Here is a 17,997-nt window from a genome sequence, read left to right as displayed (position 1 = left end):
GCTTATGTCGGAACTTTTTATTGAATTGGTTTTACAAAAGCAAAGAGATACATAGACTTTTACTATTACCAGCTAAAACCTGACAGATTAAGACAGGCTTGCATAAAAAAAAAGTTGAAGTGCCCTGTAATAGTCTGAGTTTTCTTAATGCGTTTGTGCAATACACTGCCAAAAAACATGAGAAAAAAAAAAGAAAGAGGAAACACAGAAGCAGAGATAAGTTTTCAATGTAGCTTATTTAAACTTGCAACAGTCTGAAAGGGTTTTTCTACAGAGCAACAACTTCTCATTACCATTTGTAAAAATGAATAAAAAAAATTTAACCTAAATAATTGGGAAATGTTGATCTCATGAGAAGCCAGCTCTCATAAACATGTTTGAGGACAGCAAAACAAAAAGAAAAATTCAAACATTTTTCAATGTTTTACATTTGATTTAAAACTGTAAACCAGGCCGGGTCCAGATACTGCAGCAGAGAACGCTGGCTGATCTCTGTAAACGGGTTCAAGTGAGTGAAAAGATTTAAACGGCTGTAAATGATGCTTCCAAGAAACTCTCATCTTCCTCACATTGGATACCATCTACCAAGATTTTCACAGTTGATTAGCCAAACACACACACAAGTTCTAATTCCTAAACAAATGGTTGGGATATCAAGTTGTCCACAGCGATCAGCAACAAGGTCCTTCACATTCTGAAGGTCAACATGCAAGATTTTCCTCTTATTGTCCTCAGTTTTAAGGAAAAATGCTTCCCTTATTCATTATGAGTCACAATTCAGTTTTTATAAAACCAGTACAAAGGCAGACTTTTTAACTCTTTCAAATTATTACATTTTTTTCACCAGAGTATCTATGAAATTGAGTGAAGACTTGAGAAACGTTACACTGCCACTCGGTGGACAACAATAGCAAATACAACGGGATTTTTTTCCCTGAGGTTAGACTCAGCGAAAAGAAATGCAGAAAAAAAGAACTAAAAGAAAGTTTCTGCAAAGTAAGGATAATTCACAAAAAAAAAATACAGACAAAGCTGTCAAAGTTGAAAACAATATCCAATTTTCTCCTAATTTATTTTTATGTAAAAGAGGGATGCAAGTGGATGCAAAAAAAAAAAAAAAAATCAACTTTATGATGCAACTTTAAAAGAATTACTTACGGATTTTAAAATAATTAGATGATACAAATATTGAACACCAATATTAATAGACTGATTAATGGGACAACACTGGCTCTCAGTCATAAACATTAATTCTACCTGGCATTTATGCAGCTGAAAACAGAAAAATATTTTGTTTTCAGTTCATCTGTTCATTTTATCTTTTTAGATTCGAGCAAATTGCTGGAATGAAACTTTAAAAACTAAGGAACATTTCAGCAAACTATTTCAGTTACAGCATGAATAATTCAAGTGCATCATAAGATAAAAAGACAAAGAATCCTATACAAGAAATAAAAACAAAGATTATCAATCAAACAAAGAAAGGAAACAAAGCACAGAACGAAAATAGAGATTTCTTTCGTGTAAATGTGAGCACAAAAAAGGAAAAAGGAATTCCTTCAAAAGGTATAAAAATGCTTGAAAATACTGTTTCGGACTGCATGGTTTGGCAATATAGAAAAGTAAACTATTGGCAACGAACAACATGAACATAGACAGCAAAAATACTTTACACAGTGAAAAAACAAATGGGCAGGAATACTGATACAATGCGTTTTATCCTTTGATTTCAGTTCATTATTCCATTTTTGATGCAGAGACCAACTCCAACGCCTAAACTGGGAAAATTAAACCCTTCAGCAGCTGTAAAGTGTCGCCGCTCCGTGGAGAAGCTCCCTTTGTCTTCGTTCTTAAAGCGACACTGCCTGGAAACAAAAAAGCTCAGTTATCCTCCTCATCGTCGCTGACGAAGCTCCGTCGATCCAGACTCGTCTCCCTCTCCTTCAGGAATGTCTGTCTGATGGCCTCCAGCTCCGTCAGCTCCAGGCGAACCTTCTCCAGGTGGAAGGAGCGGCGGTTCTGGATTTGCCTCATAGGGAACGGGTTCATGTCCACGAAAGCAATGTTCATCAGCTTCCTGGAAAACCAAACAGAAAATGACTTCTTATTAAAGTATTTTAAACCGCAGATAACACTATCCTCTTAGTTTTTGGGTGCTTCTCTAAATTGCAGGCCTGGATGTGAACTGTCTTATCTCAGGTACATGAATGGAAATCGTGTGCCTACAGCACCCCCTGCTGGTGAGCGTCACTGTTTTCAACAATCTCTCAAGCAGCTGGATTTTTTTCTAATTCCCTCATATAGAATGAAGATGAACTCTTGCAATTTGAGACCGGAGTGAAAATTGTTTATGAGATTGTGGAAAATTATAATTAACATTTCAACCAATGCTACACACTTAAAAAATTGATCACAGTACACCTCTTTTTTTTTTTGTTTGTTCATGCACAGAAAGGAGGCCTGGGTTATCATTTCCTTCCTTACTGCTGCAGAAACATTGTTCTGAACAACGCGAAACCTCCCTGATATCAAAGTGACCTGACCTTGAGTCCAGGATTGTGCGCGTGAAGTATCGAAGGTATTTAAAGATGGCCGTCGTGTCCTGCAGCTTCAAAAACTCTTCTTCTTGGTACTTGAAGAGGGCGAGAGCAAATCGAAATATGATCTGGAGAAGGAAAAAAATAAAAATAAAAACAAACATCATATAACTTTCTGTTTGCACCTCTGTGTAAAAAAGAAAACAAAAAAGCTGTTAAACTGTCCACAATCTGAAAGACGATAAACTCTCTCTATGATGAATGTCACAAGTTTCACACAAAGTCTTCACAGACTCTCAGTAATTAAAAGGTGTTAGTCTAACTGTGATGTTTCCTTTACCCCTTTAGCAGGGCTCTGCAGCCCTATGACCATGTTAAAAAAAAAAGTTTACGGTTTTCCATGTCTCACCTTTGGCCCCTCGAACAGGAAAGCATCCCAGATCTTGAACAGGATGTCGCTCACCACGCTGTCCACAAACACCACCAGGAACCAGTTGAAGGTGATCAGGGAGAAATCCACCTTGTGCTGCTCAAAGTGGGCGTGAAGGCGCGGCAACTTCTCACTCATCAGGTCCTTGAACACACGCTGGTCGACCTGCAGGAAGCAGACAGACACATTTTACAGAAGTTAGAGGTCGAATCTAAGAGAGGAAACTAATCAGCCATCAAGTAAATATGAAAGCACTCGTAAAACTAAAAATCTAATTAGGGCTGAAAAGATTAATCGGATTAATCGATTATTAAAATACTCGCCAACTGATTTAGTAATAGATTAATCGTTAATAGGAGTATACAGTCTCTAAGAAAGACCATTTGCTGAAGGAGCAGCATGCTCAGAGGAGCAATTCATCCAAAACTGTAAATATACAGTATATATTTTGAATTTGAGATGAAAAAAAATAATACTTTGTCTGTACATATGTTCCACCCAAAACTTCTCAAGTGGCAGTTTTAGCTTCACCTAGGTTCAATTCGTAAAAAAAAAAAAAGAAAAAAGAAAATCAGATTAAACACAATTTGTTTTCCATTTAATTAATCAAAAAAAAAAATCAACATACGGTGTATTGGCATCGAGTTGATGGGAGTTTTTTTTTGCATGTTGTGCATGTTGATATTCGAAGTATATTATTAACTGCAGATGCACCTTTGCTACAAATGATCAAATGTTCACTAATGAAATAATAGATTATTGAATTTCAGGCTATAAAATGTATAATTTCTTATTTGTAAGGAACTGACTTACTCATTTATTTACATTTTTTTAATGCATTTCTGATACGGGACCAAAAATAAAAAGACTTAAATGAAAAATCTGCAGAATGTGCCAATGTTTTTATCTGATTGTCAGAATAATCGATAACTGAAATGGCCTTCAGTTGCAGCCCAACAATAGAACTCTTAACATAAATAACCTAAGTTACCTGAGAGCCCAGCAGAGTCTTTGTGTAATAATCTCTTGGCATGAAGACCTCTACGATGGCTACAAGACTCCAAAAGGCATCTTCCTGGTCTAGATAAAGCAAGGCGATTGCTGCTAGCCTAAAGAAAACACACATTAATTAGGAATCATAAAAAAAGCCGGCAAATAATAGAAACCCAGAGGTGCCAGATGTGGTCCGGTACCTGTTGAGACCCTGACAGTAGCCGATGTCTGGATTCCTCCAGGAGAAGGCCACCAGGACGTTCCGCAGCTTGTGGATCCCGCTTGCGCTCGGCGAGGCGTAGTGCTTGTTGTTGGGCAACGTCCGGAGCAAGTCCAGCTCGATCTGCTTGGACGCCGGGTTGGGCCGATCCCGCGCCACGTTCAGCAGCGTCTCGTAATAATCCGGGGCCAAGTGGTCGCGGAACTTCTTGACGTGGAAGGTGACGCACCAGCGCCACACGATGGAGCGGTGCTCGTGCGGCACGCCGCAGCGGATCAGGGCCTTGAGCTCGGGGGAATGCACCAGGTCTCTGTTCATGGTGCTGGCCAGAAAGTTCTCCCACTTCACCCCGACTGAAACCTCCTGGTCGGTCATGGACAGGGACTTCAGCTCCAAGGCCCTCAACTTTGCAACCAGCTTCTCCTCTTCCTCCTCTTCCTCTGGGACCGTTTTGAAGCCGTACACATCATATTCACTGACGGAGAGAGAAAATAAAATTAAACACCTTCAATCTGCAAACAGATAAAAGAAAAAGAGAAGCTCAAAGGTAGAAACTAAAAGTTTCTTAGGGTTGCTTTGGAAATATAATAATACATTTGCACCATGATAGCATGCCTGAGCTTGTCTGGAAGTAACAGCAAATAATGACTGAAAAACACCAAGCAGCAGACAGAGTTTTTCCAGTCACGGATATTAGCATGCAGCTATAAATTAAAGTAGAACAGGTCCTGGGGCTGCACAAACCTCGCCTTTGAGAAACAGATTTCTTCCTCATAGATTTCAGGTGAAACACAAACAAAATCAGACAAGCTCTGGTCAGAATTTCCCTCTCAAACCTTTTCACACTTTGTCACATTAAAACCACCAGGTTCTGATTGTTTCAGTGGGATATTATGTGATAAAAAAAACAAAAAAAAAACATAGCACATAACTTGGAAGTGGAAGAATAACGACACTTTTGTTTTTTCCTCCAAAAAATCTCAAAAGTGCGGTGGGTATTTTCTTTCATCCAACTTCAGACAATACATTAAAGAAGCAACTCTCGCTGTAATTGCAGCTCCAAGTATTTTGAGGAAAGGCTCATCATTGCACTTTTCCATAAAGCTCAGATTTATCAACTGCACTTCTAATAGTTTAGAAGTCTGCAGAATCTCCCAACTGAGCTGAGGATCTCTGCAGCTTCTCCATAGTTGCCATAGTTACCACAGCTCTCATGGTTGCACCTTTGCTTAATACTCTCCTTGCCCAGCATGTCATTTTGAAGCTGAAAGGAAGAACTCAATTCTAGCAATCAATTAATACCTGACTGAATTTGGTTTGAAGATTTGGTGTTCGTTCTGGTCCGGGCTCTCCGCCTGCAGGGCGTCCTCCAGTAATCTGGAAATGACTTCCCGGGCCGGGTCCTGCTCCGACGAACAGACCGGCTTTCTCACCTCCTGAAGCAGCACCAAATATTTACTCTCCACTTGACAGAGTTTGGCCTCCAAAGCTGTGCACTGCGACAAGGGTGGGAATAATGGTTATAATTTCTCACACATTCAGATTTGTGAAGATCGAGTTGAACTTGTGCAAGTTTACAGTTTTTTTATTGTTTTTTTACCTTTGCTTCTAAAGCCTTTCCCCGAATCTCTGCGTTCCTGCGCAGGACAGTCAACTCCAGGATCTCTTTGTTCAGAAACTTGTTTTGGGATTTGTAGCCTTGAAGACTGTCCTAATATTGAAAATAAAAGAAGCAAACAAGTTTAAAATCTTTAAAAGATTTCAAAGCATCTTTATTATAAAGATGTTTTAAAATAAAACATCTTTTTGATTTCCCCCCACCCCAATCTATACTGGCTGGTTTAAGAATTGTCTTCTGCACCTTCAGGATGCTCAGCTCCTGCTGAGGTGGTGGAGAACCAGCGTCGCTCACATTCCCGCTCTGCTCAGAGTTTTCCTGCGACAGCTTCACGATGACCTGATCTTTGGCTTGGATGGTCTCCATCAGCATCCCCAGCTGGTCATTAATTTCCCCCACCTTGATTTTCAGGCCCTTCAGCTCCTGCTGCAGGCTGTCCTTCTCCAGAGAGAGACGCTCCATGTGTCCACATAGCGACTGGATCTGTACGTCTCGCTCCTGGAGGACCGCCTCCAGCTGGGCGACGTCCTCCTGGATCACGGCTGGATTGGCAGCCTGGTCCGGGGCCACGGACGGATCCGGAGCTGCTCGCCACACGCTGGGCCTCTCAAACTGGGAGGTTCTCAGAGTCTGTTGCAGGAGCCTCACCAGCTCCTACAGGGGCAAGAGGAGATCTTTTCAGAATTAACAAAACATAAAGCTTAAACTGTGAAAACATGGAAGCTATGGCAAGCAATCAACTACATTTATTTTGGTGGGTAAAAAATATAGAGAAAGTCACAGTTTATGGATAATTTTCATGCTCCGACTTTCTTCTGTAGTTGTAGCCATCTTTGTTTCTATTAGGCTGGCATTCTAAGACATAACATAAAATATTATTACCACCTTATTTGGAATCATCAGTATCTCAAAGCATCCTACCTCATTAATACAACACAAAATCAAGTCCTACAATACGTGTCAAACTCAAGGTCCATGGGCCAAATCTGGACTGCTAAAACTATTTATGTGGCTCTCTAGAATCTTAGAGGGCCACATAAATAGAACCTTAAGTATTTATCAATCAAATAAAATATTTTTTTATTTGTAAGGTGCCAAATTACATCAATGTGAGAATGTTAATCATTGATGTGCCAAATTACATCAATGTGAGAATGTTAATCATTTAATTTTAAGAAGTACTCTTTCAATGAAGGGAAAGATGTAATATTTTAAAAGTTTGTAACAGGTAGTTTTGACAACGCATTCAGTCACAACCGGACACTTTGAGGACATTTGTGATCCTGATGTGACCCGAAATGAAAAGGAGTTTGACATCTGTGTCTAACCGGTCAAAATACGTGTTCAAATCCCACTCAGTTAACACGAGCAATGAGGTATCTGAAGTGCATCAAGGTGTAAAACTCTTTTGGATATTATAATGAGGGTTCCTACACATTTTTATAAACAATACACTTTGGTAGCATAGCGCCATTTAGCTGCTTTTTGTGGCAACTGAACTTACTTGGATCAGTTCTACCTTCAAATCTATAACCCTCTCAAGAAAATAATTGAGCATCCCACAATAAATACAAACTCTTTGAAACATAGTTTGTAAATAAATAAATAATAATAAAAAAAAACATTTAGTGTCTTTGCCATCTTAACCAGACCATGTGACAGACAAGCGGACTGTTCATCATAAACAAGCAGAGTGATTCTTAATGCTAGAAGATACAAAGTTACTGACCACAAGGGAAAACATTTCCGTCGATGTTCCAGCCCTCACTTACACCCAAATAAGAAAACATGACAGGAAGAGCAGGATCTCAAATACAAGCAGCAGGTTTACAGCCTGGGAGAACTCAGAGTAGAGTTCCTGCATTTTTTTCCCTTTTTTTTTTTTAAAAGAACCAGTTCGGCTAGTTAAGAATCCTGTTCTTAACTAGCTCAACTGTCCTGAAGGGAGGCTTTCCAAATGTATCAGATCTCTCTGCCGGCTTAGAAACGTTCATTGTGACTTTTGCTTCTTATAAACTTTTATTGCTCAATATAATCTTTGCGCATGTATTTTTATTTATTTACTTTTTTATATAAAAAAAACAGTTTTGAAAGTAGTAATGCAACACATAAAAAGAAAATGAACAACATTGTGGTTGCAAATGTGTGGAGGGGAAAAAACAATTCACCGCATCAGCTCTGAAAGAGTTAACCAGAGAAAATGCGATGTCTCCTTTAATAGGAGTCACTTTTAGCTAAAGCAACCAATTAGCTGTGGAGAAATAAAAAAAAAAAAAAGGAGAACAGGAAGAAATGGGGAGAAATGCACCAGCTGTGATTGTTTTCGACAGAACTGCCGTTTCCTTGTTTCAGACTAAAGCATGACTAATCACTCCCCGTCTTCCTGTATCAGTGAGAGCTGAGAAATGACACCCAACCTCTTAGCCTGACATGGCAAGACAGCGCGTGGGAAAGCACGATGCAAACTTTGAATTAAAAGAAGTCTGTAAAAAGTTCCTATTATAAAATAAAGCATCATTAAAGTTTGATAAAGTATAAAGAGGAATAAGCTCACCTTCTGGCTGGCCAGCTCCTCCCGGAGTTTGATTTGCTCCTGCTGCATCTGATTCATCTCATCCTGCTGGTTCTGGAGGCGGAGCTGCATCTCCAAAGATTTGCTGCCATTGCATTCCCCTGTCGGACTCCCAGAACCGCGTCTCTCCACGCCGCGTCCGAACTTCCCCTGTCCCCGCACGTCTCGGAGCAAGAGCCTCTGAGGTCGTTGGCGGTTTCGCACGAAATCGAAGGTGAACGCCGAGCCAAAAGAATCTGAGCAAGAGGAGGAGCAGACGCGGAGATGAACGCTAGAGCAGAATTCATCTCCAAGCAGTCGTGGGTGAGCGAGAGTGGACTCACGTCTCTGTGTGTCCAGATGAGGTTTCTGTTCGGTGAAGTCCTTAGGGGGAGCGTCCACCATCTCCCACTCCTCTGAGCTGCTGTTGTGGTTGCCGGTGTAAAACACGCTGCGTCTGTTCTCCACTCGGCCTGGCCGCAGATTGGACATGGAGTGCCTGAAAAAACAAAAAAAAACAACAACAAAGAAGAGGAGAAACCGGTTTAAACTTGACTGTCCGCAACTTTGTGAAAGTTACTAGTTGAAGTTCCTAAATGTCAGCCGAGGAAAACGAAGCTGCAGAAAAATAACACAGATCCCTCAGAAACAATCCAACTAAATGAAGACTTCATTTTCACAAAATGTCCTTCGAGTGTAAAACAATAGAGGACCTCAATGAAATATTTATACACTTTCAGCTTATTCGCATTTAGTCAAGTGCCAAACAAAAACTTTATTTCTTCAGATTTTATGAGACAGACCAACTCAAAGTTACTGAAAAGGAAAAGAAATCTCAAAAGAATATATTTGACATTCAAGCAACTTTACTCTGATCTATGCAAATAAAAATATAATGCTACCAACTGCCTTTAGAAATAATTTAGTCAATAAATAGAGTATTTTTATCTAGAGCATTCTCTAAATAAAAAAAATCTGTTCTATGATGATTAAAGCAAAAGCAGGTAACAAAACATTCTTAGCTTTGAATCTCATATAACACTGTTCAATCTACCGTGGGAAAACATAAAAGAACAATAGATTAACTCCAAACTCATCAAGACAGGGTCAGCAAAAACTGTCAGGCCAGGAAATAATAATTTGGTGACAGAATAATTAGTCACCAAATTTTTCAAATATGGCATTTGTGGAAGAGCAATGAGAAAAAAAACTGCTATTAAAAAATGTGATGAGAAAAACCGACTTGTTGTGCAGTGCTAGTAGAGACATACTGAAAAAGACTTGCATAAACAAGCTGAAAGATAGGTAGATAGGTACTTAAGTTTTGATTTATTTTTTTTATTGACAAAAGTACAATAATTACAAATGAAAACCATACACTTTAGATTTTTAGGAGTAAACAAAATCTGAAAACATTCATGGGCTGCTCTGTGTTAACACAATTATGTCTTTGATGATGTGAAAAACATGTTGAAAAGTTCAAGATTACCCCAGTAGGGAACTTCCAATTCATCATCATACTGAATTAGTAAGAAATTCAACACTAGCAGCATTTGACTCTGATATACAAACACTTTGTCACAACATGAAAATGTAATACATGCTGTACATGTTTAGGGATCAAATCTTTTGAGAAAATATGTCTACATACTAGAAAGAGGAACTCTTGATTGTTGAATAGTTGATAAACTAGTGAACTACAGATGTGACCACTTCCTCTACTACCGTTGGCCTCAAGCAGAACCAAAGCGATTTTCTTCCCTCATTTAGAGACGCAAACCAGACAAAGCCTGCAATAATTTGGCAGCAAGCCTAGAAAAAACCCTGAACTTTGTAATAAAACAGCTGGAGGTAGAAATCATGCTTTGAAGAGCCCTCACTGGGCTTTCAGCCTTACCTGAGCTCTGTACCAAAGTTTTTGAGGGAGAAGGGCCCTCTGGCTGACTGGATTCCCACCATCCCTCCTGCATCCATTTCTGTGTCCATAGCAAAGTCGCTGCGGACTTTCTCCATGCTGTCACTTAGCTTCTCAACGAAGAAAGCATCTGAAAATCATAACAAGAGTTTGTTAGAATCGACTAATAAGTGCAATAGTCCAACCGCTTCATCTCAAGGAAATAAACCTGATAAAGGTAGCCGGTAAAAGGATGCAATAAGTTTGAGTTAAATAAGGAAAGCTAATTATGTTTCAACTTTCTGGTATTCTGTAGAACGACTCAAATCAGATATTATTTTCTTTTGTGTATGGAAACATTTCATGAAGGATCAAGAACTTATAACAAAAAAAAGAGGGAATAAAGCAGAAGAACAAAGTTGTTTGATAAAATTATCTAGAAACTGTGATATCTCAGTCTGCTTAAATGTTCAAACTAAGTCTACCATTAAACAGCCCTGTTTCGTTTCACACTTCAAAGTCTGATATGTAATCAATAACCTTTGTTGATCTAACAAAAATGTTGAACTTTCACTCAAACCAAGATGCGAGGTAATACAGCAGGCCTTACAGACATTCTGGTAAGCAGCTTCACACATTTCAACACAGCTAAGAAAAAAAGAAGTGTACTTGTGTCAAAATTGAGAGAACACAGGATATGATGATGCAAATCCATAGCTTCGCAGACTGAGAAACATGCCCGGCTTTGAATCGAAGCGCAATGAACTGCAAGCAACAAACAGCAAATATCTCTTAATCATCAAAAGTATTCACAGTTCTCTGCAGCTGTAACCAAAGTTGCACTTAACTCTAACATGCACCGATCAGCTCCATGAAGCAACAGTTGCTGGTCCACAAAGTCTTCAGTAACCATTGCTTGATTTTCACTATTTTTATTATTGCATCTATAGTAAAAATATTCGGATAAAGAGCAACAGAGCAACTGCCAATACCAGAACCTTCACCTCCACCTTGATTGGATATATCCAAAATATTATTAAAACATCTGTTACTCAGATTTGTTTTTTTGAAAACTAATTTAAATACAAGACATCTCAATAAAACACCCACTGCCAATTGACTGAACATGCAAATATGCAGCAAAACTCAGTGAGAGCACAACTATTATATTTTTTCTTAAGATGAAATCGTTCTAGATGAACAACAACACAACCAATATCAAAAAGCACGGTGACTGATCAGAAAACTGTAATCGGTGCACAAGTAAAGGTTTAAGATAAAATAAAACTGCTGGGTATGTCAACATGCCAAGTGCATCAAGATTGAGCAGATATGTGTAGAAACAAGCTTCTCTGTGAACACACCTACACATATACAGATTTTTAAAGCAGGACAGTTTCATCTCTGACAATCTCACTTTTTTTTTTTTACAATTATTATTAGAAATGAAAGAACATTTGCAACACTTACACACTGGTACACTACTGTGAAAAGGTTTTTGCCCTTTTACATAAAGTATTCCTTCTATTTTTGCTATACTGTTACTCTGTCAAAGAAGTTTTAATATCAAATAACTCGAGTTAATACAAAAAGTTTTAAATTTCTTAGTTAATTAGTTAAACCAGTCTAACTTCTGCGAAAAAGTAATTGAGGTATGATGCAATATAATACATCAGATGCAATAGGATGAACACCTTAATTTTAAAAAAGCTTTTTTGTATTTACAACGACAGTGTTTGACAATGACATTTGTTTTAAACATATACATGTTGTACTTCCTCACAACATTGCAGGAAGTGGTAACCGATGCTGATTGAAGCTGATCAGTTCCCTAAGATGCTAATTGTTATTGTTTGGTGTGTGCTAATAAAAAAAAATAACTCCCTTCTTTTATGTGTTTAGTATTAAAATGAATTAATTATTCTCAAAAAAAACATTTTTAATAATATAGCATAGAGTTATATCATCCACAAAATATTTAGCAACTATTTTTAAATAATAAAAAAGCCAAAACTCTTGGCAGAGATATCCCTTCGTCTCAGAAAAAAAATGACTTCAGAAGTTTTGACCTGCATCAAGCTCAATTCATGTCCAACATGCTAGTCTAAACACCCTTACACAGAGCCAGATGAGGAAAGATAACTCAGGTATTTGAACATTTTGAAGACAAAGATAAGAACAGAGAACACTCTAGAAAGGAGAAAGCATGCGAGTTGTTTGCATAGAAACAGAAAAGAAGGCAGGATTCATAGTTCAGATCACTCAGCTGAATGACAAAATACCTCAAAGAACAATTTTAGGCACATTTTCGTCCACAGGTGTCTAATACAGTCTATATTTTTTGGGCAGTTTAGTGAAACTTAAATACTTTCTTTCAAAGTAATGACAAAGTCTATTCTGCTACAAAAAAGTTAACTTGTAAAGCTAAAAACAGAAATAATGAATGTGCATTAGAATTTGCCTTAAATACATTATTATGATCAGTTTCTGGAAGATCAGCAACATGGTCCAATTCTTCATAATCTACTTTTTCCATGTCACAAATTATTAGAAAAATCTCAAATAATAGTTAGCATAAAACTACATTAACTCAATTATCTTTCTAGTAAATTCTAGAAGAACTGCAGAACATAAAAACATTAAGATTTGTGGAGGTCAAATCCACATAGTTTTGATAATCTAATTCAGAGATGACCCGGTCAGGGACTAGAAGCAAATAGTTTTACTATTGACTAGCTCTGATCAGTCAGCCACTCAGAAGCTAAAAATTCAATAAACCCACCACCTGTTACCAGGTTATTCTGACCACAACACTCTTTGGTGTAGAAGTTAAAACTGCAGGAAAAATCTAAAAAGTAAGCCCCTTTAAGTGTCAGTGAGGCGTTTAAAGTGAAATCAGAGGAATAATTAGCTGTAAGAAGCTTCCAGGAAGCAAGCTGCGTTTGAATTTGATGACATGAAACATCAGTAATTCCACCCAGGTAAAATGTCAATAGTGTCATTAAGCAAACATCCAGCTCTAATATCATTGATGTCAATTCACTTTCTCTCCCTTACATTCTAATTTTTTTAAGGGCCTCACATTCCAACGCAGTTTCCAGAGAAACACAAAAACCCTGAAACCAAATATTTCCGATACTTCCGTTTGCAGCAGAAAGTAAATATTAATCTGCTGCCTACAGGAGGTCACAGTCGCCTGATGTGTAAGAATGGTGGGGCCGTTGCTGAATGTGTGTGTTCTTGCCTACCGCTGTCCTTGCCCACGAGGCCGGTGGGAGGGTAGGCCTGCGTGGGAGAACTCCAGCTGTCTCTCTTCCCCGTGCCTCTGGTGTTGCTGTACTCCCAACGCTTCTGCTGCAACTCCTGGAGCCAGTAATGCATCACCTGTCTGCTGGGGGCCTGGAAACAAGTGCACACACCCAGTTATTCACATGTATGGGATAAATAGAAACTTCCTCTTTCGAAGGTTGGAGCATTTTAAATAGGCATAGGGCAGTTTCCAGCATCAATGGAAAACCTTTTTTTCTATTTTCAAAGTCAGATTCAAAAGAACTAAAATTTGTCTTAGAAAGTTTTGGCCAGCTGCTTGGCATGAGAAAGAGTGATGCTTCCTCCCCCACCTGTTGCTGCAAACAAATGGTGGCTCCTATCGTTTTGCCTTGCTTGCAAGAAACACAAGTTCACCTGATTGAAAAGCTGTGGTAGAAAACTTGATGTAGTCTCACTAAGCATTTTTAGTAAAGTATCAAAATTAAAAGAGTATTATCTGAAAAATAATAATAAGGAAGCTTATTTCATCATTATAAAGCTACTGACTGGAAAGATCATCCCCCCACAAGATAAAGAACGAATGCATGAAACTGTCAGCAGCAATTCTATGGAACAGCCAATATAGCTGAGATATTCTTTCTTAATTTTGTAGTTATGAGAAATAATTAACACCTGCATTTTGTCAGGGCATAGCTGTAGAAAATTAGAATAAAATTTTTGTTAGTACTTGATTAAACAAGACGACTTATAGAGCTCAGATGCCCCAGCAAAAACGGTAAAGTTGGAGGTCATCTGCATAGATAATAATCACATTTACAAGAAACCACACCAAAATGCACTCTCCTGAAAAGAGGAGTTGTTTTGCTACAACGTTTCCCAGAATTTTGACTCAGGCATTGTACATACTGCTGCAGGAAGAATAACCGGAGTGATTGTTATTCTGCTCACACCGTTTATCAAAAGCGTAGCGTTGTCCTAGTTTGAAATGGTAAGATATTAAGTTCTGGCCCGTTTAGCCATGTAATTCAACAAGTTACAGCCAACGGACTTTGAACTTGGTAGCTTTAAGTAAACAGTTAAAATTGTGGATATTTTAACTAATCCAGTTGAGTTAATAAAAGTAATAGTCAGGTTTCTCTTAGCTATCTATACTGAGAAAGCAAAAAAGTGTAGATAGCTTATTTCGATCGAGTTGACGATCCAGCAGTGCACACAGCAATAGATAGGGGCGGGGCAGTGCAACATTAAACGTTTCATAGCTAAAAGAAGCTATAGTGCAAGTAATGTGTTCTCTGATGCCACATTAAGAGGACAATAACACTGACTTTTAACCAGCAGTAAACCTTTAGAGTCTTGACACACCTTATTCGACTTAAAATGAAAGCAGTGGGATCAAGTTTATGATACCACAAGAATCTCAAATGAGTCCAAATCTAATTTTAAAAATACAATGTTTCCACTCTGCAGTTACAATGATAAAAAAATATATAAAAAATTGTGATTTTAGGCGCTCTACAAATAACTGGTTACTCTTTGGCTCAGTCATGTGAAAAAGCAGAGAGGCTGGTTTCAGTCTCAGTTCCAGCCTCTAGTTGTACAATCTGTTTGGTATTAGCCAGTCAGACCATCTGCTGAAAAGGAAACTGACTTTAGACAGTGGGAGCCAGGCCACCTGTCTTACTCACAGTCATATGACGGCAGAGAAGACTGAGGCAGCATCACATGAAGTGCCGTGACCAGTGAGCCCAACAGTGACTGGGTTAACACTCACTGCTTTAACAACTTCAACACTAACAAATACCAGAACCCCCTTTTTCAAAGCTGCTGCTGTTACTCCAGTTGATTAATGGGCAAATAGATACTGGCTGCATGATCCCCTTATAACAGCTTTTCGCTTGATTATGTAGGTCACAGTTTCAAGAATTTCTAAAGGCTAATAAAAGTAAATTAAGCCAAGCAAGGAGTAGATTTCATCAAATATAGACAATATACTAGAGTCAGGATTTAACTCCAAGGTTTCATTTGAAAAAGAATGCAAGCTGAATGTTTCTTCATTTTAAAGAATGAAGCATGCATTTTGGTTGAACAAAAGGGCTGTCACAAGTGAATAATCTGAGTTTTATTTTTGCCAACAAGCAGAACATTTACCAAGAATAATTTTTTTTCTGAATATTTCCCTACATTATCTAGAAGAAAGAAAAAAAAGGGTCAATTAATGTCAGCACTGAAACTTTATTGCATACATTTTGATGAATAATTATGTCAATTTTGACACATTATTTTTTTTTTAAACAGTAAAAAACATTTTTTAGATACAAAAAGTTCTGGTTGAAACCTTTGTATTTCCACATTACTGGTACAACCATATCTCTGACGTGCAAGCCACAAATACAAGCAATAGATTTGTGGCAGCACCTACTGTAGGCTATATTCTGCTTCAAAAAAAGTACCAGATGAGACACCAGAAAAATACTATAGTGCACAAGTAGAGCTTGCAGTAAGGAGTTTACCTTTTTGTCCTGGAGCTGCAAACAACTGTTTAATTTAGCATCAAGACGAGTTTTCACATTTAAAATGTTACTAAATTTTGTTGATCTAAAATGTCATTAATTGCCAGTCATTCGTTGCAGTCCACATAATTAACTCAAAAATGTATGTCCCACCTCTACTTTTTTTAAGTATAATTTTGCATAGCAGCATTTTGCATATTTTAGTGAAAACGGAAGGGCAAATTATTCATTAATTTCATCTTTCCCAAAATGCTGCAGTTGTCTTTAGTTGTCTTTTTTATCCTACATCCAAGAGCTTGTCACCATCTAAAAGTTCAGTGAATGCCTTTTCAGATGAATTTGTTTGCTTTGATAAACATTGGATATTTTCGTATCGTGCCAAATCTCAGAAAAAGAAAAAGAAAAAAGTAAAGCAGAGACTGATGTGGATGTTAGCGAAAAACATTGATTCACCTAAACTAATTCATTATTTTCTTGCTAGTTAACTATAATGCAAAACGTCATTGTTAATTTTTCATTGACAAATGTAAAAATTAACAAGAAAACAGGGAGGTCTGTGGAAATGTGGAGGATGACGGGCCGTCAAATGAAATTCTGCTCATGGCCTCATTCAATTTTTGGTCGGCTCTGAACGAACACACACACACACACACACACACACACACACACACACACACACACACACACACACACACACACTCAGCTGGTGAAGTCTCGGCCTGTGGTAGGTTATTTTCAACACGACTTCTCTAAAAATATCTGCCACTCGACATATTCCAACGGGTGTTTTAAAAGTAAAAAGAAAAACAATTTGTTAGAAAGGGTGTGTCTGTAGCCTTTCCTGAGACAGAAAGGAAGCGACACATGACAAAAACAATTATCTACTACTGAGTGTTGTGATAGAACTGTTGAAATAAGTTTCTACCTTCAAGAGAAATTCTTTCCCAGCTGTACGGATCTCGAACTGTCCCTCTTCCCCCTCCACGTCGTACATGAAGCAGGCATCGCCTATATCAATGTGTCCGAGAGGCAGGGCATCTTGGGGAGTCTTGAAATAATACAAGTAACATTTCCTCGGGTCGTACACGAACCACCTCAGTTTGTAGCCCCTGAGAGGCCCCTTGCCGGAGAGTTTGTTCAAGTAGCCGCACAGCTTGGAGGCCTGCTCCTTCGCTCCCTCCACCTCGGCCACATCGAGAGACTTAAAGGACAGCAGCCGTGAAGTTGTGCAGGAGCTCTCCCCACTGCCATCCTCCCCTTCGTGCATCTTCCCTAGAAGTTTCTTCTTCTTCTTGCAGCCCCGCAGATGGCAACTCCTGGGTCCATCCGCATGACTGCTTTCCCCAGACAAGGGGGTGCTGGGAAATGTAGTTTGAGGTAGTTGTGACGTGTTAGTGAGAGGCATGCCCTCGCTGAGGGCTGTGCTACCGAGAAGCGCCACAGGGAGATGCTGTTTTATAAGGCAAGGAAAATAAAGCGACACACCGGAAGCAGAGAGTAATCACTTTTCTACTTTGTGTGAGAGATTCAATTAGGAAATTAAAATTCCTCTTTTATTTAAAAATATGAGATATAGTCTGTAAGATTTAAAACAAAAATATAAATTGTTTTGAGCTTAGCTTGTTATGTCCTCCAAATTTAACCTACAGCTTTTAGAGATCCATCACACCAAAGAAATATCTTGAATTGACTTTTGCAGCTGATTGTAAAAGTGCGTAAATCCTATTAGGTGCATCTACATCCAACTGGAGGCTCCTTTATCTGAATATGTTAATAGCCCCCCTACCAAAGAGTCACCTGTTGCTTAAGTTGCATTCACCATTATCCTCACTGCCTACATTTATCTAATACTTTAACTGTTTAGCTTTCAACTCTATTTTATCATTTTGTATGTAGGTGTTTTTATTAGTCAGGTGAATAAATGGATGTTGAATTAATATTTGACAGCTTATGTCTGGTGAATAGTTTTCACAA

General features: G+C 38.4%; 1 protein-coding gene across 1 annotated transcript; it reads right to left on the bottom strand.

The window, feature by feature from the left end:
- Nucleotides 1-2: 2 nt before the first annotated feature.
- On the bottom strand, nt 3-17,392 carry tbc1d2b (TBC1 domain family, member 2B). The gene is made up of 13 exons (XM_008412249.3): nt 16,949-17,392; nt 13,492-13,642; nt 10,247-10,394; nt 8,694-8,848; nt 8,353-8,606; nt 6,042-6,452; nt 5,781-5,891; nt 5,483-5,676; nt 4,161-4,655; nt 3,959-4,076; nt 2,947-3,132; nt 2,544-2,665; nt 3-2,077 (listed from the first exon to the last, which is right to left on the bottom strand). Exons 1-13 carry the CDS (start codon nt 17,288-17,290, stop codon nt 1,882-1,884), a joined length of 2,883 nt encoding a protein of 960 aa, XP_008410471.1. The 5' UTR covers nt 17,291-17,392; the 3' UTR covers nt 3-1,881.
- Between the last annotated feature and the right edge of the window lie 605 nt (nt 17,393-17,997).

The sequence above is a fragment of the Poecilia reticulata genome, chromosome 6 (genome assembly GCF_904066995.2).
Source record: "Poecilia reticulata chromosome 6, P_reticulata-male-v2, whole genome shotgun sequence".
Classification (NCBI taxonomy): domain Eukaryota; kingdom Metazoa; phylum Chordata; class Actinopteri; order Cyprinodontiformes; family Poeciliidae; genus Poecilia; species Poecilia reticulata.
The sequence above is the reverse complement of the archived record's forward strand: the minus strand, read 5'-3'. Positions and strand labels throughout refer to the sequence as shown.